Raw genomic sequence first — 18703 nt, 5'->3', positions numbered from 1 at the left:
ATTAACAATGGGTTATTCTGGAACACATTGTGCAGTGCGTGGCTGTCACAAAACACTGCGCGCGTTTCCATCCACTGCTATTTTGCGAATTATAGAGCTGACAATCACCTCGTGTTTGAGGCTGTCTGAGCTGCTGATCAGCTGCTAGACCCGATATACAGCTCTGTTAAACACATCTAATGTTATTAATTTAAAGTTTCTTGATGATCTACAAGTAGACAAAGGTACCATAACGCCATTTCTGGATTACCAGGTGCGACTCGGCAAACTAACGTTATAATCCCAACCCGATCTCCCAACTTTTTTTTTAAATAGCAACGTTTGTGGAACAACGTTGCTATGTTACAATTTCGTCTCCGAAATTGTAAAATGGTAATCCACGGAGCAGATAGTAGGTGAATACAATTTCATTCAAGTCTAGAAGTGAGTCGCCTTAAAGTTAATATCCCAGTCTTCTTCTGTTTACCCATGGTGGGTATTGTGCTGCGTATTTACCATGATTTACCGTGTGTAGCCCTATTGTGTGGAGGCTACACACGGCATGTCATGTTTTGCAGTGATCAAGGCAAACTGGGTTGTTTTTGAATGGAGAGACACCTAACGTTAGTCTGGCTGACTGTGACAGAGGAGAGGACAGTAACCTAACATTAGTCTGACTGACTGTGACAGAGGAGAGGACTGTAACCTAACGTTAGTCTGACTGACTGTGACAGAGGAAAGGACTGTAACCTAACATTAGTCTGACTGACTGTGACAGAGGAGAGGACTGTAGCCTAACGTTAGTCTGACTGACTGTGACAGAGGAGAGGACTGTAACCTAACGTTAGTCTGGCTGACGCTTCGGAGCTTTTGAGATAGTTCATCGTGTTGCCGTCCACCGCCATTGATTCCTCAAAATACGCTATAATCCTGCCTGTAGTTACGTTCGGCCATTTACACATATTATCTTCCCATGTGTCCACTGTCAACGGGTGTGGGATAGACACTCTTTCATTAGATAGGAGACTCGCAGAATGATCCCAAGTTTGCATTTTTTCGGCGGTCGCTATGGCTACTACGGTAGTACATTACGCTTCTCCGTATTCACAAACACCGGAAGCGGCAGACACGATCACGGCCGAGTCCGGAAGCAAACCGGAAGTGCCCAGGAAACTTGTCTATAATCATAAAAGGATTATATATCATTCCCAACCTTTTTCATACTAAGGGGCCCTATGATGAGATTTGGTCTCATGCAAATCTTATTTTTTATTTTTTATAGCCTAGATATGATTTTGTCCAGAATTCCATATAATTAGGTTGAGAGACAACGAATGCTGGAATCCTCTCAAGGACGACTGGTGGTCTTCTGTGCCCCTTTTCGCTGGGGACACAGAGCTGCTGCACAACTTACTTTGCCAACCTCATCTCCTCCAGGCAAACGGAACCCAAAAGTTTTATTCAACACCATCAATAACATTGTCACCCCCGCACCCCCTGATGTACCGGTTTTCTCTAACGAGGACTGTAGTAATTTCCTCTCCTTCTTTGTGGAGAAGGTTAGAGATGTTAGGGCCAGCATCATCCCCTCTTCCACACCTCTTCCAGTCTGTCCACCCCGGCCATCAATTTTGAACTGTTTCTCCCCAATTTCCCTGCAAGACCTCACTGAGCTGGTGGCCTCTATGAAAACCTCTTCTAGCCCACTAGACATATTACCCACACCTCTTTTAAAAAATGTACTTAGTTCTAATTGGTCCGTGTCTGGTATCTATTATTAATCATTCCCTTCAATCTGGTTGTGTGCCATCCCATTTTAAACATGCTGTTGTTCAGCCTCTTTTAAAGAAAACTAACATTGACCCATCCCTGCCTAAAAACTATAGGCCTATTTCCAAGTTGCCTTTTATTTCTAAAATTCTTGAAAAAGTTGTTGCTAAACAGCTTACTGCTGTTTTTAATGAACACAATATATATGACACATTCCAGTCTGGGTTCCGTCAGAGGCACTCCACGGAATCTGCTCTTCTCCGTGTGTCTAATGACATCTTGATGTGTTCCGATAGAGGTGAGTGCTCTGTTTTGGTGCTGCTAGATCTTAGTGCAGCATTCGACACCGTGGATCACTGCATTCTGATCGATAGGCTTCGTCAGTGGGTGGGTATTTCTGGGACGGCCCTTGACTGGTTTTCCTCGTATCTCGCGGACAGGAGTTTCTCAGTGTCTGTTGGTCCATATATGTCCGGCACTGCTGTCCTGTCCTGCGGGGTCCCCCAGGGATCGGTTTTGGGTCCTATTTTATTCGGGGCTTATATGCTTCCCCTAGGTCTGATTATTAGACAATTTGAAGGTGTTGCTTATCACTGTTACGCTGACGATGTTCAGCTGCACATTTCTTTCGAGCCAGATAAAATGGACAATCTATCTGTCCTGTTCAACTGTCTGTCAGCCATTAAGGACTGGATGGCCAATAACTTTCTCCAGTTGAACCCTGATAAGACCGAGGTCCTTATTGTTGCCCCGGACAGTATTGTTCCTAAGGTTGCGCAATGTATGGGGTCTCTTTCATCTTCAGTGCGAACTAATCTCAGGAACCTTGGAGTTGTTTTTGACCAAAACATGTGCTTAGACAAACATATTAAGAATGTGAGCCGGACTTCATTTTTTCATCTTAGAAATATTTCTAAACTCCGTTCTATTGTCTCTCAAGCTGAGCTAGAAATGATTATACATGCCTTTGTATCTTCTCGTTTGGACTACTGCAATGCTCTTTTTACATGCCTTAGCAAAGCATCTTTGGACCGATTACAAGTGGTCCAAAATGCTGCTGCGAGGCTGTTGACCAAGTCCACTAAGAGATGCCATATTACCCCCATTTTAGCTCACTTACACTGGCTGCCCATCAAATTCAGGATCCAGTTTAAAGTTCTTATTTTCACCTTTAGAGCCCTGCATGGTCAAGCACCTACCTACATCTGTGATCTGTTACATCCTTACTCCACCAGCAGGCCACACTTAGGTCTTCGGACCAGGGCCTTCTAGCTGTTCCTCGTTCGAGGCTTAAAACTAAAGGTGACAGATCTTTTCAATCTGTTGCCCCCAATCTGTGGAACGCCCTTCCACTATCCTTAAGATGTGCTGCCTCCATCGACATTTTTAAAAAGCAGCTAAAAACGCATCTTTTCAGTTTGGCTTTTACTTAGCCTCTTGTTTTTCACTGTTTATTACTTGTGTTGCATGTGATTCATTCATTTCTGTATGATTCACTGTTGTTTGATAAATTGCTGATTCATTGTTTTAACTGTATTTGATGATGTGAACTGTGAAGCACTTTGTGACCTTGTTCTGTGAAAGGTGCTATATAAATAAATTTTACTTACTTACTTACTGACGCTCTGCCCGGAGGGAGGGAGGGGTAATTGTGTGTTTGCAGCAATCAGCTCCTCCGAGCCCCAGCACCAAAGTGAGAGCCTCACTTTCATCCCCGCCCATTTCCGCAAACAAATCTCATCGCAGTTTAGCGCACATGTAAAATATAACGCTATACTACGACGTGACAACGTGACAAAGCTGCTCTAAACACATCGGCTACTATAATATCGTCACTGTGCAATGAAAGCAACGCCAACTTTTCAGGAAATGAAGTCAGCAGAGCGACTGGGCACTGGGGGAGGGGTGAGCAGCACAGCAGCACACTTCTGTCTCTGTGTGTGTGCGCTCCTCCTCCACGTGGACTCGCTGCCTTGTGTGTTTTGCTGTGCTGGGCTGAGGAATGCGCGGAATGGGTTTGATCAGGCAAGTAGGTACGCTAGAAAAAACCTGTGCTCTTAAAATACTGAACACCACGTTGTCATATTTGACATATGTCTTCATTGTAGACAGTTTATCGCTGAATGTGTCATTACATTATTAATATCTTACCTGAATAAGCTCAAATGCTGTTACAGGATTATCACACCGAGTCTGGAGCACTTTCTGCCGGCCAGGCAGCAGCTCGTAGGCACCCTGCCTTTTAGAGCTCGAGCACGAGCTGCTGTGCTCCAGGCAGCGGGGACGCGTGGGCGGAGCTCTTCACATGGAGGTCTACTGTCACATACACTGCCCTGCGCTGCAGTAACTTTTAACAAGAATCACGAAAAGCCCATAAACGAAAATTTAAAATGGATTTCATGGTGCGCGCGGTTTATCGCAAGTTGGACGAGGGAATGACGTGGAGAAATCTCGCATTGTGATTACATAAGCTGAGAACGGGGCGTTTGTCCTCACTGTGCTGTGTGCTGCGGTAACGAGCCTCGCGTCACTAATCTCTCCTAACGTAACATAGACAAGCCACGCACACACATATGGGAGAAAAATAATTAAATTTCTAGTTCGCCACTGAATGGCCAAATTGATATAACTTTCAACCATTTTGAGCAATGCTGTTTCCATACAGGCCACCAGCATTGGCTAGTTGTTGATATTTATAAAGATATTGCAACTCTCAAATAAATTATTTTCGAGGCGGTGGGCAAACTGTAATGGCGTCGATTTCCGAAAAAAAATCCTGGGCTGAACACAGCCAAAGAGTATAGTATAGACAAGAGTATATGTCATTTCTTGTTTTTTTCCATAGGTTTTTTCAAATCACTGTTCTGATACATATCTGGGGGGTTAGTCCCCCTTTAAGTTCTACACAGCGTCCCAACTTTTTCTGAATTGGGGTTGTAATTTCAAATACATTTGTCATTCTGAAATTTCCCATTGTTTGTGTTCAAGGATTTTTTTGTCTAAATGTGAACACAAATAAAGGTCTAAAGCCACCTATTTCTGAAGAAAATGGTGAAAACGACATACCCAAACTTAAATGCTTACTGTGGCTTAACCGCTAGGGTTACAGACAACTGCCTGACCTTTTCTGAAAGGTAAGACTTTGAAGTTCCTGTTCCAAGTGTCAGAATGACTCTTATGTGTTACTGACCCTGAGTCAAACACAGTGGTTGATCCTCGCCTAGAATAAAAAACACTTTTACCTATGGTTGTTGTATTTATGGCTAGAAACCCAATGGAGACATAGCCACAGGCCTACCACATCCCAACTCAAAGAAGATGAAAAAATACCAAAACATGAGTATTTGGCAGTGGTTTTTGTAGGGAGATACCTAGGCGGATTTCCAAAAAGCCATTTGAAAAAGACAAATAATCTGAAATGTTGTCTTTGTCTTTGTACAAAGACGGCTATAACTTCCGCTGTGTTGATCTGATCCGAAAAAGGAAGACAGGGTTTGATGCGCAAGATTCAGACGATTTTTTTTTTTTTTTATATATTTTATTTTCAGCTTTTCAGAAGAACATACGAACAAGACAAACAGGCTCAGACACAGAACGGAAAAAACAAAAACAAACACAAAAATAAAAATAACTACACATTTTCAACATTCAGTGCTACCAGTTATGTAAGGTGCTTATATTTTTACAAGAGGTACATTCTTGTGCTCATCCATCTCCTGCAACCTCAACAAGGTAGGCCAGAAACGGGCCCCAAATGGCAAAGAATTTCTTCAGTGAGGCGGTCCTCAGGAACCTAATCCTCTCCATCCGTATAACAGAGGTCATTTCCGTCAGCCACAGTTTAAAAGGAGGCGAAGTAGAAGACTTCCATTCTTCAAGATGAGTTTTTTGGCAACAATTGTCCCTTGCGTCAGAGATTGCTGCACAGTTGTGGGGAAGTCCACAGAGAGTTCCGAGCAGCCAAAGATGGCAAGTTCTGCTTCGGGCTGAAGGGTTATTTTATAAGCCTTCGAGTACCAGTCAAATATCTTAGCCCAGAATCCGGACAGTGAAGCGCAGAACCAAAAAGCATGTGACAATGTGCCCTCCGACCCCTGACACCTATCACATAGCGGTGAGACTGAGGGATATATCTTATGTAGCTTATGCTTGGAGTAATGGAGACGGTGAGTGACTTTAAACTGGATCAGCTGATGTCTGCTATTAACTGAGCAGAGTTGTACAACCGACAGGCTCCTTTCCCATATAATGTCAGATAATTCAGTACCAAGTTCTTCCTGCCATGCCTCTCTGATCCTCTCAGTAGAGGCCATGGTACAATCATCAAATAAACACACAAATCTAGAGATGAGGTGCCTGGAGTGAGGAGGGCTCAGCAAAACATCAAAAAGAGTATGTTCATTTGGGAGCGCTTCAAAGGTCTGAATGCTGGATCGAACATAGTTTCTGATTTGTAGGAATCTGAGCCAGTCCGTGCCGGGCAACTCAAACTTCCTTTTCAGCAAGTCAAAGGATGCAAAATGATCATCGATATATAGGTCTTTGATGGAAGCCAGACCCCTCACACTCCAGGCATGGTAGTTTCTATCTGACCAAGGAGGCAAAAAAGAGTGATTCAAACAAATGGGAGTGTGGATCGAAACATCTGGGAGACTCAAAACTTTCCTAACTTGGTTTAAAATTCTGAGGGAGTTTCTCACAACAAAACCCAAATCCTTAAGAGTCCCCGGCCTCTCTAGCTTAGAAAATAAGATTGCTGGCAGAGAAGAGTTGACAATAGTGCTGGCCTCCATTTTCAGCCACAGGGGGGCCCCGAGAGCTAAATTGTCAGGGGTCCCTTGCCGCCAAAACATTAGAGCTCTAACATTGGCAGCCCAGTAGTAGTGCCTAAACACTGGTAAGGCCAACCCGCCTTCAGACTTGGGTTTCTGCAAGTGAATTTTCGAAATTCTATGATTTTTATAATTCCAAATATAGGACAGAATTATTGAGTCCAGTTCTTTGAAAAAAACTGATGTAAGGAAGATGGAAAAGCTGGGAAGCGAAACCATCTTAACTGAGTTTATACGGCCAATCATAGACAAGGGCAAGATTTTCCAGTTTTCTATACATTGTTTAAGTCTTAAAACAAAATCACCAAAATTCAACTTACCGTAAATATTAATTTAGGATCTCTGGGTATGGTCAGGCCAAGATAGGTGAGGCGGTCCTTTGCCAATTTAAATGGGAGACTTTCCAAGAAACCAGAGATCAGAGAGAAGCATAAAGTCACTCTTTGTCCAGTTAATTGTATATCCGGACAGCTTACCATAGGAGGTGATTAGCTCTAGGAGGGGGGGGATCGATTTCTCCGAGTCATTTAGGTATAATATCACATCGTCTGCATACAAACTAATGCGCGTCTCGATACCTCCGACCTTCAGACCTGCAATACCTGGGTGAGCACGTATTTTTAAAGCGAGGGGCTCGAGCGCGACGGCGAAGAGGGCCGGTGAGAGCGGGCAGCCCTGCTGGACCGAACGAAGTAACGCAAACCTGCTTGACTTATCACCATTGGTTATGACTGAACATGACGGACTGGCATATATGAGTTTTACCCAGGATATGAATGAATCACCAAATCCGAATCTGTGTAGTGACTCAAACATATAAGGCTACTCAACCTGATCGAACGCCTTCTGTGCGTCGAGTGACAAAATTGCCGCACCGCTGGTCTTACTGTGGTCGGCATACATGGTGTTAAGAAGTCGCCTGACATTAAAAAAAGAGAGCAAGATTCAGACGATTAATTTGGTATGTAGCATGAACAGCATTGTTCAGAATTAACTACCTAATTCATCATGTTAATGACAGATGAACAGCAAAAAATCAGAAACGTAACGCCCTGTTACGGTGCAATGCAAGAGGTTAAAATGTGTCTCAAGGGTGTGGAGTGTGACTTTAAGAATAAAATACGTTTGTTTTCTACAGGGGAGTGGTGCTGGCCCAAACAACAGTAAAAGTTAAAAAACAAATCGATTTATTACTAAAATACAAGTTAAAAATGTGCCTATTTAAAAGAGTCCAGCGTCCATAAGAGTCCAATATCCAGTGTCCACTGCAGCCAAGAGTAGTGACTGTTTTGTCTCCAACAGCAGGCTGTCCTTAACCTGACGCTGCCAGATGGACGGTATAGCTCCACATAGGTTTCACTAAACCAGTCGATCTGGGAATGAAGTAACCAGACCCGCTGACGGAGGCGGGCACTTTTTCCAAGCTACTTGGCAGGTGATTGGATGACCCATCTGTCTATCACCGCTGGTGGGTGTTAACTTCAACCAATCAGATCGCCGAAGGTGCCTGTGGATGATCTCCGTGGTATTCATTGATTGAGTGCTCACGGTCGTAAAGTCACCTTCGAAGCATTTAGTTAGATTATAACGAACTAGTTGTGTGGCTTAGCCTTCCCAAATGTTGAGGGTCGTTTTTTAGAATTTAATACATAGAATTGGGAACGTTACATTCAATTTCATTCAGACTGCCTGTCACTTCCGCGGCGGCAGCCATGTTGACGAGTGAAAAGAACTACAAAGACCATGTACCCACCGCCTGAGCCCGCCTACGGCTGCCGCTGATTCGTCGGCCCGGCATGGCTCGACCAATCATCTTAACTGCATGTGCGGGTCCAGACCGTCACGGAGAACCAAATGAAATGTGAGTTCACGTGACGGGCGGTTTACCAGGCTAGGCTGTCCTGGCGCCGCCAACTGGCAAAGAAGTGCAGAACAGAACAGACTTTAATGTCTTGTTTTCTCAGTGTATGGAGTTCATATGGAGTAGGGTAGAATAACCAGCTAAATGTAACACTGATTTAGGGAGGAGCCAATTTAATTATATAAATGCATTGCAACCAAAATCAAACCAACAGGATGCAAATAAAGCCAATGCAAACAAAGGAAAAAGCCAAATGAAAGAATCAACAGTCATTAAAGGAGATTTCGTTTTTTTACACCACGGTCCTTATTTCCAGCTTAAAATATGATCTTTTACTCACCCAAATAACTTTGGTTTCATTCGGATGTCCACAGAAGATTTTGAGCTCGGAGTAGCATCCTCAAACAGGCTATAACGGGCGCAAACAGGGCAAGGTGCATGCGCTCTGTAAATAACACATTTTCTGTCACATCGCGGTTCATTATGGCAGTATCTATATGCCAAGCTAGGCTGCTAAGCTAACAACAACATACTGTAACAGACGAGTCAACTCTGACCTGCCCCGGATGTGCTTCAGAAGAAGCAGTGAGAAGCGCTTCTGTTAGAGAAACCACAGAAGAAGAACATACCCATCCGGGCTTACTTATAAATAAATATCAGTCTTTGGTTGGCATAAGAAGAACTGTTTCAGAAATCGGTCTGAAGAATGTCTTGATTGTCCCATGCCTTGCAACCCTGAGCTCGACCTTTCTGACTCGTCCATCACTGGAAGCTATTGCCTTGGTCACAAGAGCCATGGGCCATTCGTTGCGCTTGGCTTGAGCATCTTTAAGAAGGACCACATCACCTTCCTTCAGGTTTTGCCGGTTTTCTTGCCATTTGGATCGGCTCTGAAGCGTTGTCAGGTATTCAAGCCTCCATCTGCTCCAGAAGGTGTTGGCAAGATGCTGCACCTGCATCCATTGTTGTCTATGGAGGTCAGCTTCCTTGAAGTCGCCTGGGGGTGGAAGGAGAGTGCAGACCTTTTGCGTGAGGAGCATGGCTGGAGTCAACAAGAAAGGTGAGTCTGGGTCTGTCGAAATGGGAGTAAGAGGCCGTGAATTGACGATTCCTGTGACCTCTGCCATCAGGGTAGACAGCACATCATGTGTCAAGCCAGAGGGGCTAGTCTGGTGCAGCATGGAATCAAGGATGCGTCTGGAGACACCTATCATCCGCTCCCAGGCTCCTCCCATGTGGGATGCATGCGGCGGATTGAAGACCCACGAACAGCCCTCTCTGCTAAGGTACTTCCTCACTCTGGGTTCATGGGGATCAGTCGGCAGGATTTCCAGCTCTTTACAGGCCCCTATGAAGTTGGTCCCACAATCCGAGCGAATCTGTTTTACGGGTCCTCGCAGAGCGAAAAACCTTCTCAAGGCATTTATGAAAGTGGATGAATCCATGCAGTCGATCAGCTCGATGTGTATGGCACGAGTGCTCATACAAGTGAAGAGCGTGGCCCATCTCTTGCTTTGCGCCTGCCCTCCTCGTGTACGTCGTGCAACGACCGTCCAAGGGCCAAACACGTCTAGCCCGACATACGTGAATGGTGGTTCAGTGCTCAGGCGATCGATGGGTAGGTCCGCCATCTTCTGCTCAGTTGCCTTCCCACGAAGCTTGTTGCATATCACGCACTTGTGAAGAATGCTGTTGATACGCTTCCTAACTCCAACAATCCAATATCCTGCGGTGCGAACAGCGGCTTCAGTGAACACACGACCCTGGTGCTTGACTCGATCGTGGTAATGTTCCACAAGTAGTTTTGCGGCATGGCTGCAGCCTGGAATGATCACAGGGAACTTCTCTTTGTAGTCCAGAGTGGCATGCTTAAGCCGACCTCCTATCCTTAGAAGGCCTTCGTCATCCAGATAAGGGTTCAGTTTTTTCAGAGCACTGTTCCTTGGAATGTCTTTTCCCTTGGCGATGCAGGCAAGCTCTTCTTTGTAGGCTTCTCTCTGCACAGTCTTGATTATGACTGCTTCTGCTTGCAGCAGTTCCTCCACTGTGCGAGGCTTTGCGCAGTGGTGCCACGATCTGCAGGTTCCGTCCTGACCATCTGTGGTCTTACGAGACTGGACGATGTGTATGAGGGAAGCTGTGGCTCTCACTAGTGACCTCCATGAAGAGAATCGTTCAAAGCGCTGGGATCCCAGACAGGAGCTCTCAGTAGATAGAGTGGTAGCGAGAGAACGAACTTCTGCATCTGTATCTGGATCGATGAGGTTAAACCTCTCCTCTTCTAGAGATGGTTCTTTTCCGTTTTGTGACAGGAAGGCGGGTCCTGTGAGCCAGGTGGTGGTGTTCAACAGAGCTGCTGGTACAGAGCGAGTGGCATGGTCTGCAGGGTTATGCTTTGTAGAGATGTAATGCCATTGTGTTGGGCTTGAGACCTTTCTGATACGCTGCACTCTGTTGCTGACGTACACGTAGAAACGTCTTGTCTGGTTACAGATATATCCCAGAACAACTCTGCTATCCGTGTAGAACTCCACGGCATCTGGCATGAAGTCTAGTTCGCTTGTGACCATGTCTGCTATCTCTGCAGCTAGAACAGCAGCTCCCAGTTCCAGTCTAGGAATCGTATGAGCAACTCGTGGTGCTAGCTTTGCCTTACCAAGGACGAATCCGATGTGACATGCTCCTTCGCTGTCGATGACACGAAAGGTATGCCACTGCTGCAATCGCCTGGACGGAAGCATCAGAGAAAATGTCAAGTTCCTTTCTCAGGGCTGTAGACAGGGTGGCGGCAGCATATGGTCTGGGAATCTCCAACTGCTTGAGATCATGCAGTGATTTTCTCCATGTGCTCCATTCGTGTTCCTTTTCTTCAGGAAGGGGGGAATCCCAGTCAAGAGCCTCACTTGATAAATCCCGGAGCAGGAATTTTCCCTGGATGGTGATGGGTGCGACGAACCCGAGTGGGTCGAAGAGACTGTTGACAGTAGCGAGTACCCCTCTACGTGTAAAAGGCTTCTTCGTGTCAGCTACACGGAAGGTAAATATGTCCCTCTTCAGGTCCCAGCTCAGCCCGAGGCTGCGTTGGATAGGAGTAGGATCCACATCCAGGTCAAGGTCTTTGAGTCCTTTCGCACGATCTTCGGCGGGAAATGCTTCCATTACTTCCTTGCTGCTAGAGGCAAACTTGTGGAGTCTCAGATTTGAGAGGGCGAGCATCTCCTGTGTTCGTGATACCAGGTCGATGGCTCCAGCAGCTGTGGGCATCGACGTAAAACTCTCTCTCAACAAAGCGCTTGGCATCTGAGCCGTACTCCTCTTCACCATAGGCAGCTGCGCGTCGAAGACCATAAATGGCCACAGCAGGAGACGGACTGTTTCCGAACACGTGCACCCTCATGCGATATTCGATGATCTCTTTGCTGGTGTCATTATCCTTGAACCAAAGAAAACGAAGGAAATCTCTATGGTCCTCTCTTACTATGAAACTGTGGAACATCTGTTCAATGTCTCCAACCACAGCCACCGGTTCCCGTCTGAAACGCAGTAGAACCCCAAGTAGACTGTTGTTTAAGTCTGGACCAGAAAGAAGAACGTCATTCAGAGAGATGCCTTGTTTTTGCGCACTGGAGTCGAAGACAGCTCTGATCTGACCGGGCTTCTGTGGATGGTACACCCCGAAGATAGGCAAGTACCAACACTCCTGACCTTCTTTCAGGGGAGGGGCTACCTCACCATGGTCACGATTGAAGATGTTCTCCATGAAGGTGACGAAGTGAGTCTTCATCTCAGGCTTCTTCTCAAGTGTGCGTAGAAGGGAATTTAGGCGTGTTAATGCTTGGTCTCTATTGTTGGGAAGACGCTGGCGTGGTGTTCTAAACGGGAGAGGTGCCACCCAACTGTTGCTGTCATTCTTGAACATCTCTCTATCCATGATTTCCAGGAAGAGCCTGTCTTCAATAGATGGTCCAACTTTGTCGTCATTCTCTGACCTTTCAAAGATGGTGCTCCCTATGGCACAGTCGTCGAGGATGAGTGTGTCACATGCTAGAGAAACTTCAGGCGGAGGTTTGACGCTGAACTTCTCCTTGATGCAGAACCGATTGGGACATGGAGGATGAAGGGAAGGACGTCCATTGTCAAGTAGATGGGTGCGGTACGTACTTACAGCTGCAAGCTTGTGCACTGATCCTAGGCAGACATCTCCTACCATGACCCAACCTAGGTCGAGTCTCTGTGCGTAAGGGGTGTTGTTGGGTCCGTTCTGTTGTTCTCGCACTTTGTGGACCTGTAGGATGTCACGACCGAAGAGTAGAATAATCTGGGCTTCCGGATCCAGTGGAGGAATGTGATGAGCTATGGGCCTTAGGTGAGCATGCCACTGTGCTGCCTCAGGAGTTGGAATTTCGGCCCTGTCGTCTGGCATATTGTTGCATTCGATCAGAGTTGGCAGTTTCACCTTTGTCACTCCATCGAAGGACTCCACAATGAAACCTGTGGCCCTTCTCCCTGTGGTTTCTGTCACACCCGCACAGGTGCGTAGGGTGTATGCCGTGTTTGCTCCCTTGACATTCAGCAGGTCGAAGAACTCGGTTCTAGCAAGCGATCGGTTGCTCTGTTCATCTAGGATTATATAGAGCTTGATTGCCTCCTCTCAGCGGCCCTCTTGGTAGACCTTCGCCAAGCAGATCTTAGCGCAGGACCTGGCACTTCCACCATCTCCACAGACTTCGGTACATTTTGAAGTGACAGCAGGTTGAAGTGCTTCAGCTCCTTCCTCCCCGCCATACTCAGTTGAAATTAAAGGGGGTGGTCCTGGGTGAAGGGCTGCAATATGAGCATCACTGTTGCATTCTTTACATTTGATGGCTGCCTTGCAGTTCCTAGCTAGATGAGTGGTTGCAGCACAGCATCTGAAGCATATGCCATTTTCTTTTAAGAAGGCCTTACGCTCCTCTAGAGGCTTGCTCCTAAACCCCCTGCAGTACTTGAGAGGATGAGGCTTCTTATGAAGTGGGCAGAGCTTGACAACATCATCCAAGTTAGTACTTGAACTGCCTCTCTGACTCTGATAAGACCTCTGTCTTGTGGGTGTAGACTGAGCTTTTCCATTGCCTCTTGGCTGGCTGCTCCAGTTTAGATGAACTTGGGTTCCCTGATGATAGTGCAAAGCTTGGATCATTACGTATCCGTGCCTCTCTGCAGATGAAGTCACAGAAGACTGAGAATGGAGGAAAGGCAACCTGATATACAGCTTTGTACTGTGAGCCGTGAGCCATCCACTTCTCTTGAAGACCTGAAGGCTCATGGCAATTTTCATGCTTGTATCACCAACTAAATGATTACTTAGGCCTAACTGCTCCACTAAGGTGGTGGCCCTCTTGAAAAATGCCAGCCATCTTGAAATTTCAATTGGCTCGGGCAATTTTCTTGTCAAGTGACCCATGGAGACTGCTCATGCCAATTTTCACGCTTGTATCACAAATTGAAAGATTATAGCACTTAGCCGCTCCACTATAAGGAGCTCTAACACTTTGAGTTGTATAGCGATGCTGCCTCAATGGTGTTTCAGATCTGAGTTCGTGGATGATGGGCTCTATAGGTGGTGGTTGAAATGGCTCGACCCCCTCAGGAGTTAGCGACCCCAGCTTGGACTGACACTGGATGTAGTTACGAATTCGTTCGGAAGCTAGTGAGCTTTTCACTCCACGCTCACTTACAGCTGCTTCCTCCAGCACTTTAGTCTCTGCAATGGCTGCAGCTACCTCACTTTCATTCCTTAGAGCTGCTATGTTTGCTTCCATACGGGCCTCTGTAACTTTCAATTGAGCCTTTTCAATCAAAACTTCAGATTCCTTCTTGACAAATTCAGCTCTGGGTCGGGCGGCCTCAAGCTTGGCACGAGCCTTAGCTGCGGCTACGCTTGCTGTGGAGCGTCTTGATCCTTGTGTTGAAATGGAGGCTATGGATCTCGTCTCCAATTCTTCGATTTGCTCCGTTAAATCTCCAACCTTAGGCTCCTTCCCTGCCATCATGTATTGCTGTTGCCGTCTGGGCGTATGAAGCGTGATGATGGGTGAGGAATGCCTGAGGTGAACTTTTCCTTGAACTGTAGTGCCCGCTGTGAGGTTGCTTTTTTACTATTCCGTCCCTTGAGCGTGTTCCATATACGCCCAAACTGACAGATAGCTAACACACAAGATGCAGAGAAAGTCGAACACAGGTGTAAAGTTGAGATGTTTTACTGAGTTCTTTTTCTCTTCTCGTTTCTTGTCTTTTTTGTAAAACTGAAATAAATAAAGATACAATGCTTTGTTTACAGACTGTTCTTAAAATACAGCACAAAATAATGTACATTGCTTAGCCTACAAACAACCTTCATGCACATGCTCCAGTATAGCAATAAGCTACGTTAGCCTAGCATGCTACAACAAGAAGCTAACATACCAACTAACATGCTATGACAATAAGCTACCTTCAGGTTAGCATGATATGACAAGAAGCTACATTTAGCCTAGCTTAGCATTTTTAACATTAGCTAATTAAATTATCACATAATAGTTCGTTTTTAATCCAAACATGAATTCCAAATTATTTATATGCACATTTGCACAGAACACAGACAAAGTAACAAACTTACAAGCAAAGGCTCTCCAAGGCACAAAACGTAAAGGGGAAGTGGAGAGGAGCTTTCTGTCTGACCACATGACATGGAGAAACTGGCAGACTACAGTCTTTTCCTGGTTGACCTCTAACCTATGAGTCACATGGTCTGAACTGACCACTAAGAAAACACTATACAGTTTTACAACAAACTGCCACAAGGTGGTGCTAAAATATGAATTTGAAGGCCACAGAATGTGTGCCATGACAATGCATGATGCCAATTGCCAAGCTCCCGAAGTCAGGTATGCAGGTGGCTATATGCATGGTTTCAGTTTCATGACCTAATAAGTAACAAAAAGAGGTGGTGTAAAGTTAAAAACAACATAATATATTTTATTTTATTTTTCAATCGTTCCTATCAGGAATAAATAAATGTCCCTCTGTATGTTTTTTTTTTATTATCGATGATGACTTTGTGTGTTGTGTACGGCTTGGGTTGTGTACCTGTGTTTGTAGGTGTCATTTTGATATGAATTTGGCTAAAACAGTTTGTGTTTGTTAGTTACAATTATGTTGACAGGAGAGCTGAGCAGGTGGTGACATGAAAGAGAATATACTGAATAATGACATCACAACAGTATAATCCTAATGTTGATTTAAAATGATATATTACTCTAAATATGGCTAAAAAAGGGGGGGGAAAAAACTCGCCGAATCCGCCTCCCCTTGCTGGACCTCCCCTATTTCGGAACCCTGGTTACGGCCCTGACCACAATGAACCACGATGTGACAGAAAATGTGTTATTTACAGAGCGCATGCACCTTGCCCCGTTTGCGCCCGTTATAGCCTGTTTGAGGATGCTACTCCGAGCTCAAAATCTTCTATGGACATCCGAATGAAACCAAAGTTATTTGGGTGAGTAAGCTGGAAATAAGGACCGTGGTGTAAAAAAAAAAAGTCGAACTGAACCTGTTCGTCATGTGCATAATGAGTCCGTTTCAGACTGAAAACATAGTTTGTCTAAGATGACAGGTTGAGAGGTGGGTCATAGTATCATGTCAATGATTTTATTTGACAATTCTGGGGACTGGATTCGGCTTTGGCCAATCCTGGCGTGTTCCGCCTCCAAATCGAGTGGGATTCAGTGTGTTGTGGTGCTCCCCTCGGGAAGAGCCTTTTGACGGGAGGAGTGGAGCTCAGCGAGCCGCAGGGAGCCAGCTGGCTTCGTGTTGCCGAGCGGAGAGTGCAGCACGTCGGCCTGGAATCTCCGAAGTGCGACCCCTGACAACCAAGCTCTCGGATGCACGCCATTATCGCTGCTGTAACGATACGATATCCCTGGAATGCGCATTTTAACGAGCCAGTTACATTTCTTTGCATTCTTAGAGATTATAGTTTTTGTTTTTTGTTCATGTTTCTAACAATTGGCCAAGTTAGTAGTTAGTTTATGGGATAGGAATTCTGCCAGATGACAAGCACTATGGCGCCATTTTCTACTTCATTTGGAAGAGAAAATTATCCAGAAATGAAGATTTGATTGACAGCTGCATGTCGTGATATGATTGGTTGAAATGGGGTAGAAATTTGATAGTACTAGGTGACGTCAGCAAACTGTACATTACTGTTATCAATGAAATCTTGAAAAATGAACTTTTGATGTAAAAAAAGTGTGAAAAACTAAAGAAATTAGATTGTTGTGATTTTGTTTGCATACATTATTAAATAGGTGCACTGCATACCCAGGTATTTGAACTAAAAGAAAAGAAAAGTCATTTTTGGGTTCAGCTCAACTTTAAGATGATTGATGCCAGGTTTTGGAGTTAGCCGTTATGTGGACCTGTATCACCTCCTCATGGAGCCACACACACTGATGAATCAACATGAATCAAACTAAGAGTTCACTGAAGGAGGTGTGAAGTCACTTCCACTCCTCCACTCTCCCACAATGTCTCTCTCTCTTTCTCTGTCTGTCCCTCTCTCTTTCTCTCTCTCCCTTGCTCCCTCTCTCTTTTTCTCTGTCTCCCCCTCTCTCTCTCTCTTTGTCTCCCTCTCTCTTCCTGTCTCTATCTCTCTCTCTATTTCTTTCTCTATCTCTCTCCCTCCCTCTCTCTCTCCCTCTCTCTTTCTCTCCCTCTCTCTCTCCCTCCTCTCTTTCTCTCCCTCTTTCTCTCTACCTCTCTCTCTCTCTCTCTCTCTCTCTCTCGCAGTCAGCTCGTGCGAGTCTGTGAGATGGCAGTAAGCTCCTCCCACGCTGCAGCTTGTAGGCTGGCGTCTTGTTGTGGTTCGTGCTCGTGTGGCTCAGCTGACCAGTGTGACTGGCTGCAGCTCCGTTGTCTCGTGTCGCGTGCGGCGTCTCTCTCGGCTCCTCGCACACCTGCTGTGCACCTCCTAATCAGCTGTGAGGAGCAGGGAGGAAAACACTCACAGAGCCCCACACGTGTGTGTGTGTATAACTTGGTAACAGCTTAATAACAGTGACTTGTGTCCCAGTCTGGCTCAATATTGTGTTTCACATCATACAATGTTCATCTCTTGTGTTTCTGCGTCTCATTGCCATTACTTTTTAAATGGAACCTGTCAGAGTTTCCTGCAGCACAACACTTTATTTGGTCTATTGTTAAGGTTTTGACAAAAGGCCTATTTATGTGAACATGAATGTGGTCAAAACCTACAATCAACCATTTCTTAAAATCACTTGTAAAATATCTTCATAACCACTAAGAATGATTGTTATTGTGAAACGCAGCCCAGATGAGAAGCTGCTGCTGTATTGAGTCTTGTTCTCTCATCAGATGCCTGTGAACTCACACTGGACCCAAAGACAGCAGAGATACACCTCCTCCTGTTTGAAGACAACAGAAAGGTGACGAGGGTGAGAGAGGAGCAGTCATATCCTGATCACCCAGAGAGATTTGACTCCTGGCATCAGCTGCTGTGTAGAGATGGTCTGACTGGTCGCTGTTACTGGGAGGTGGAGAGGAAAGAAATGGTTTATATAGGAGTGACTTACAGAGGAATCAGCAGGAGAGGATGGGGTGATGACTGCTGGCTTGGAGGGAATGAAAAGTCCTGGAGTCTGAGGTGCTATGATGATCGTTACACTGCCTGGCACAATAACAGATTCACACACATACCTCTCCCCTCCTCCTCTGTCTCTAACAGAATCGCAGTGTATCTTGACTGGCCTGCTGGTTCTCTGTCCTTCTACACAGTTTCCTCTGACACACTGACTCACATCTACACCTTCTACTCCACCTTCACTGAACCACTCTACCCTGGGTTCTATCTGTATGATGGTGGCTCAGTGTCTCTGTGTAAGATAGAGGAGTGAGAGAGAAACACTAGGCTCTTTCACACCGGCCTTGAAAGCCGAAAAATGCACGGAAAATAGGATTCGCGCATCCGATGTGAAAGTCGTGAACGCGCTTTGGTGGATAATTGTTTTACGCCTTTTGTCCCGCGACGGTAGGTAGTAACAGCGCCGGGTTACCTGGCAACCCGCCTCCATTTGAAAGCGTCGTCGCAGCAAGCCAGAAAAGGTGCGAATGGTCAGCTCATTCATAAAAAAATTACAGGGGAAATCACCTCATGTATCAAGAAAGTGCAGGAGTGAAAGTAAAAAAAGTAGCCTATACAATCATGACTGCAGGGAGGCCA

General features: G+C 45.5%; 1 protein-coding gene across 1 annotated transcript in view; it reads left to right on the top strand.

Moving 5' to 3' along the window:
* The window catches only part of LOC310776317 (NLR family CARD domain-containing protein 3-like), a gene marked incomplete at both ends in the record, with an annotated part of 50420 nt that extends 32043 nt beyond the window's left edge, over nucleotides 1-18377 (top strand). The window contains one exon of the mRNA XM_083636519.1: nucleotides 17839-18377. Coding sequence (XP_083492645.1) covers nucleotides 17839-18377 — 539 coding nt within the window. The remainder of the gene's footprint in view (nucleotides 1-17838) is intronic.
* Nucleotides 18378-18703: the final 326 nt, after the last annotated feature.

Source organism: Poromitra crassiceps (assembly GCF_964638095.1).
Source record: "Poromitra crassiceps genome assembly, chromosome: 5".
Lineage (NCBI taxonomy): Eukaryota > Metazoa > Chordata > Actinopteri > Beryciformes > Melamphaidae > Poromitra > Poromitra crassiceps.
Note: the sequence above shows the minus strand (reverse complement) of the source record. Positions and strands in the feature narration are given on the sequence as shown.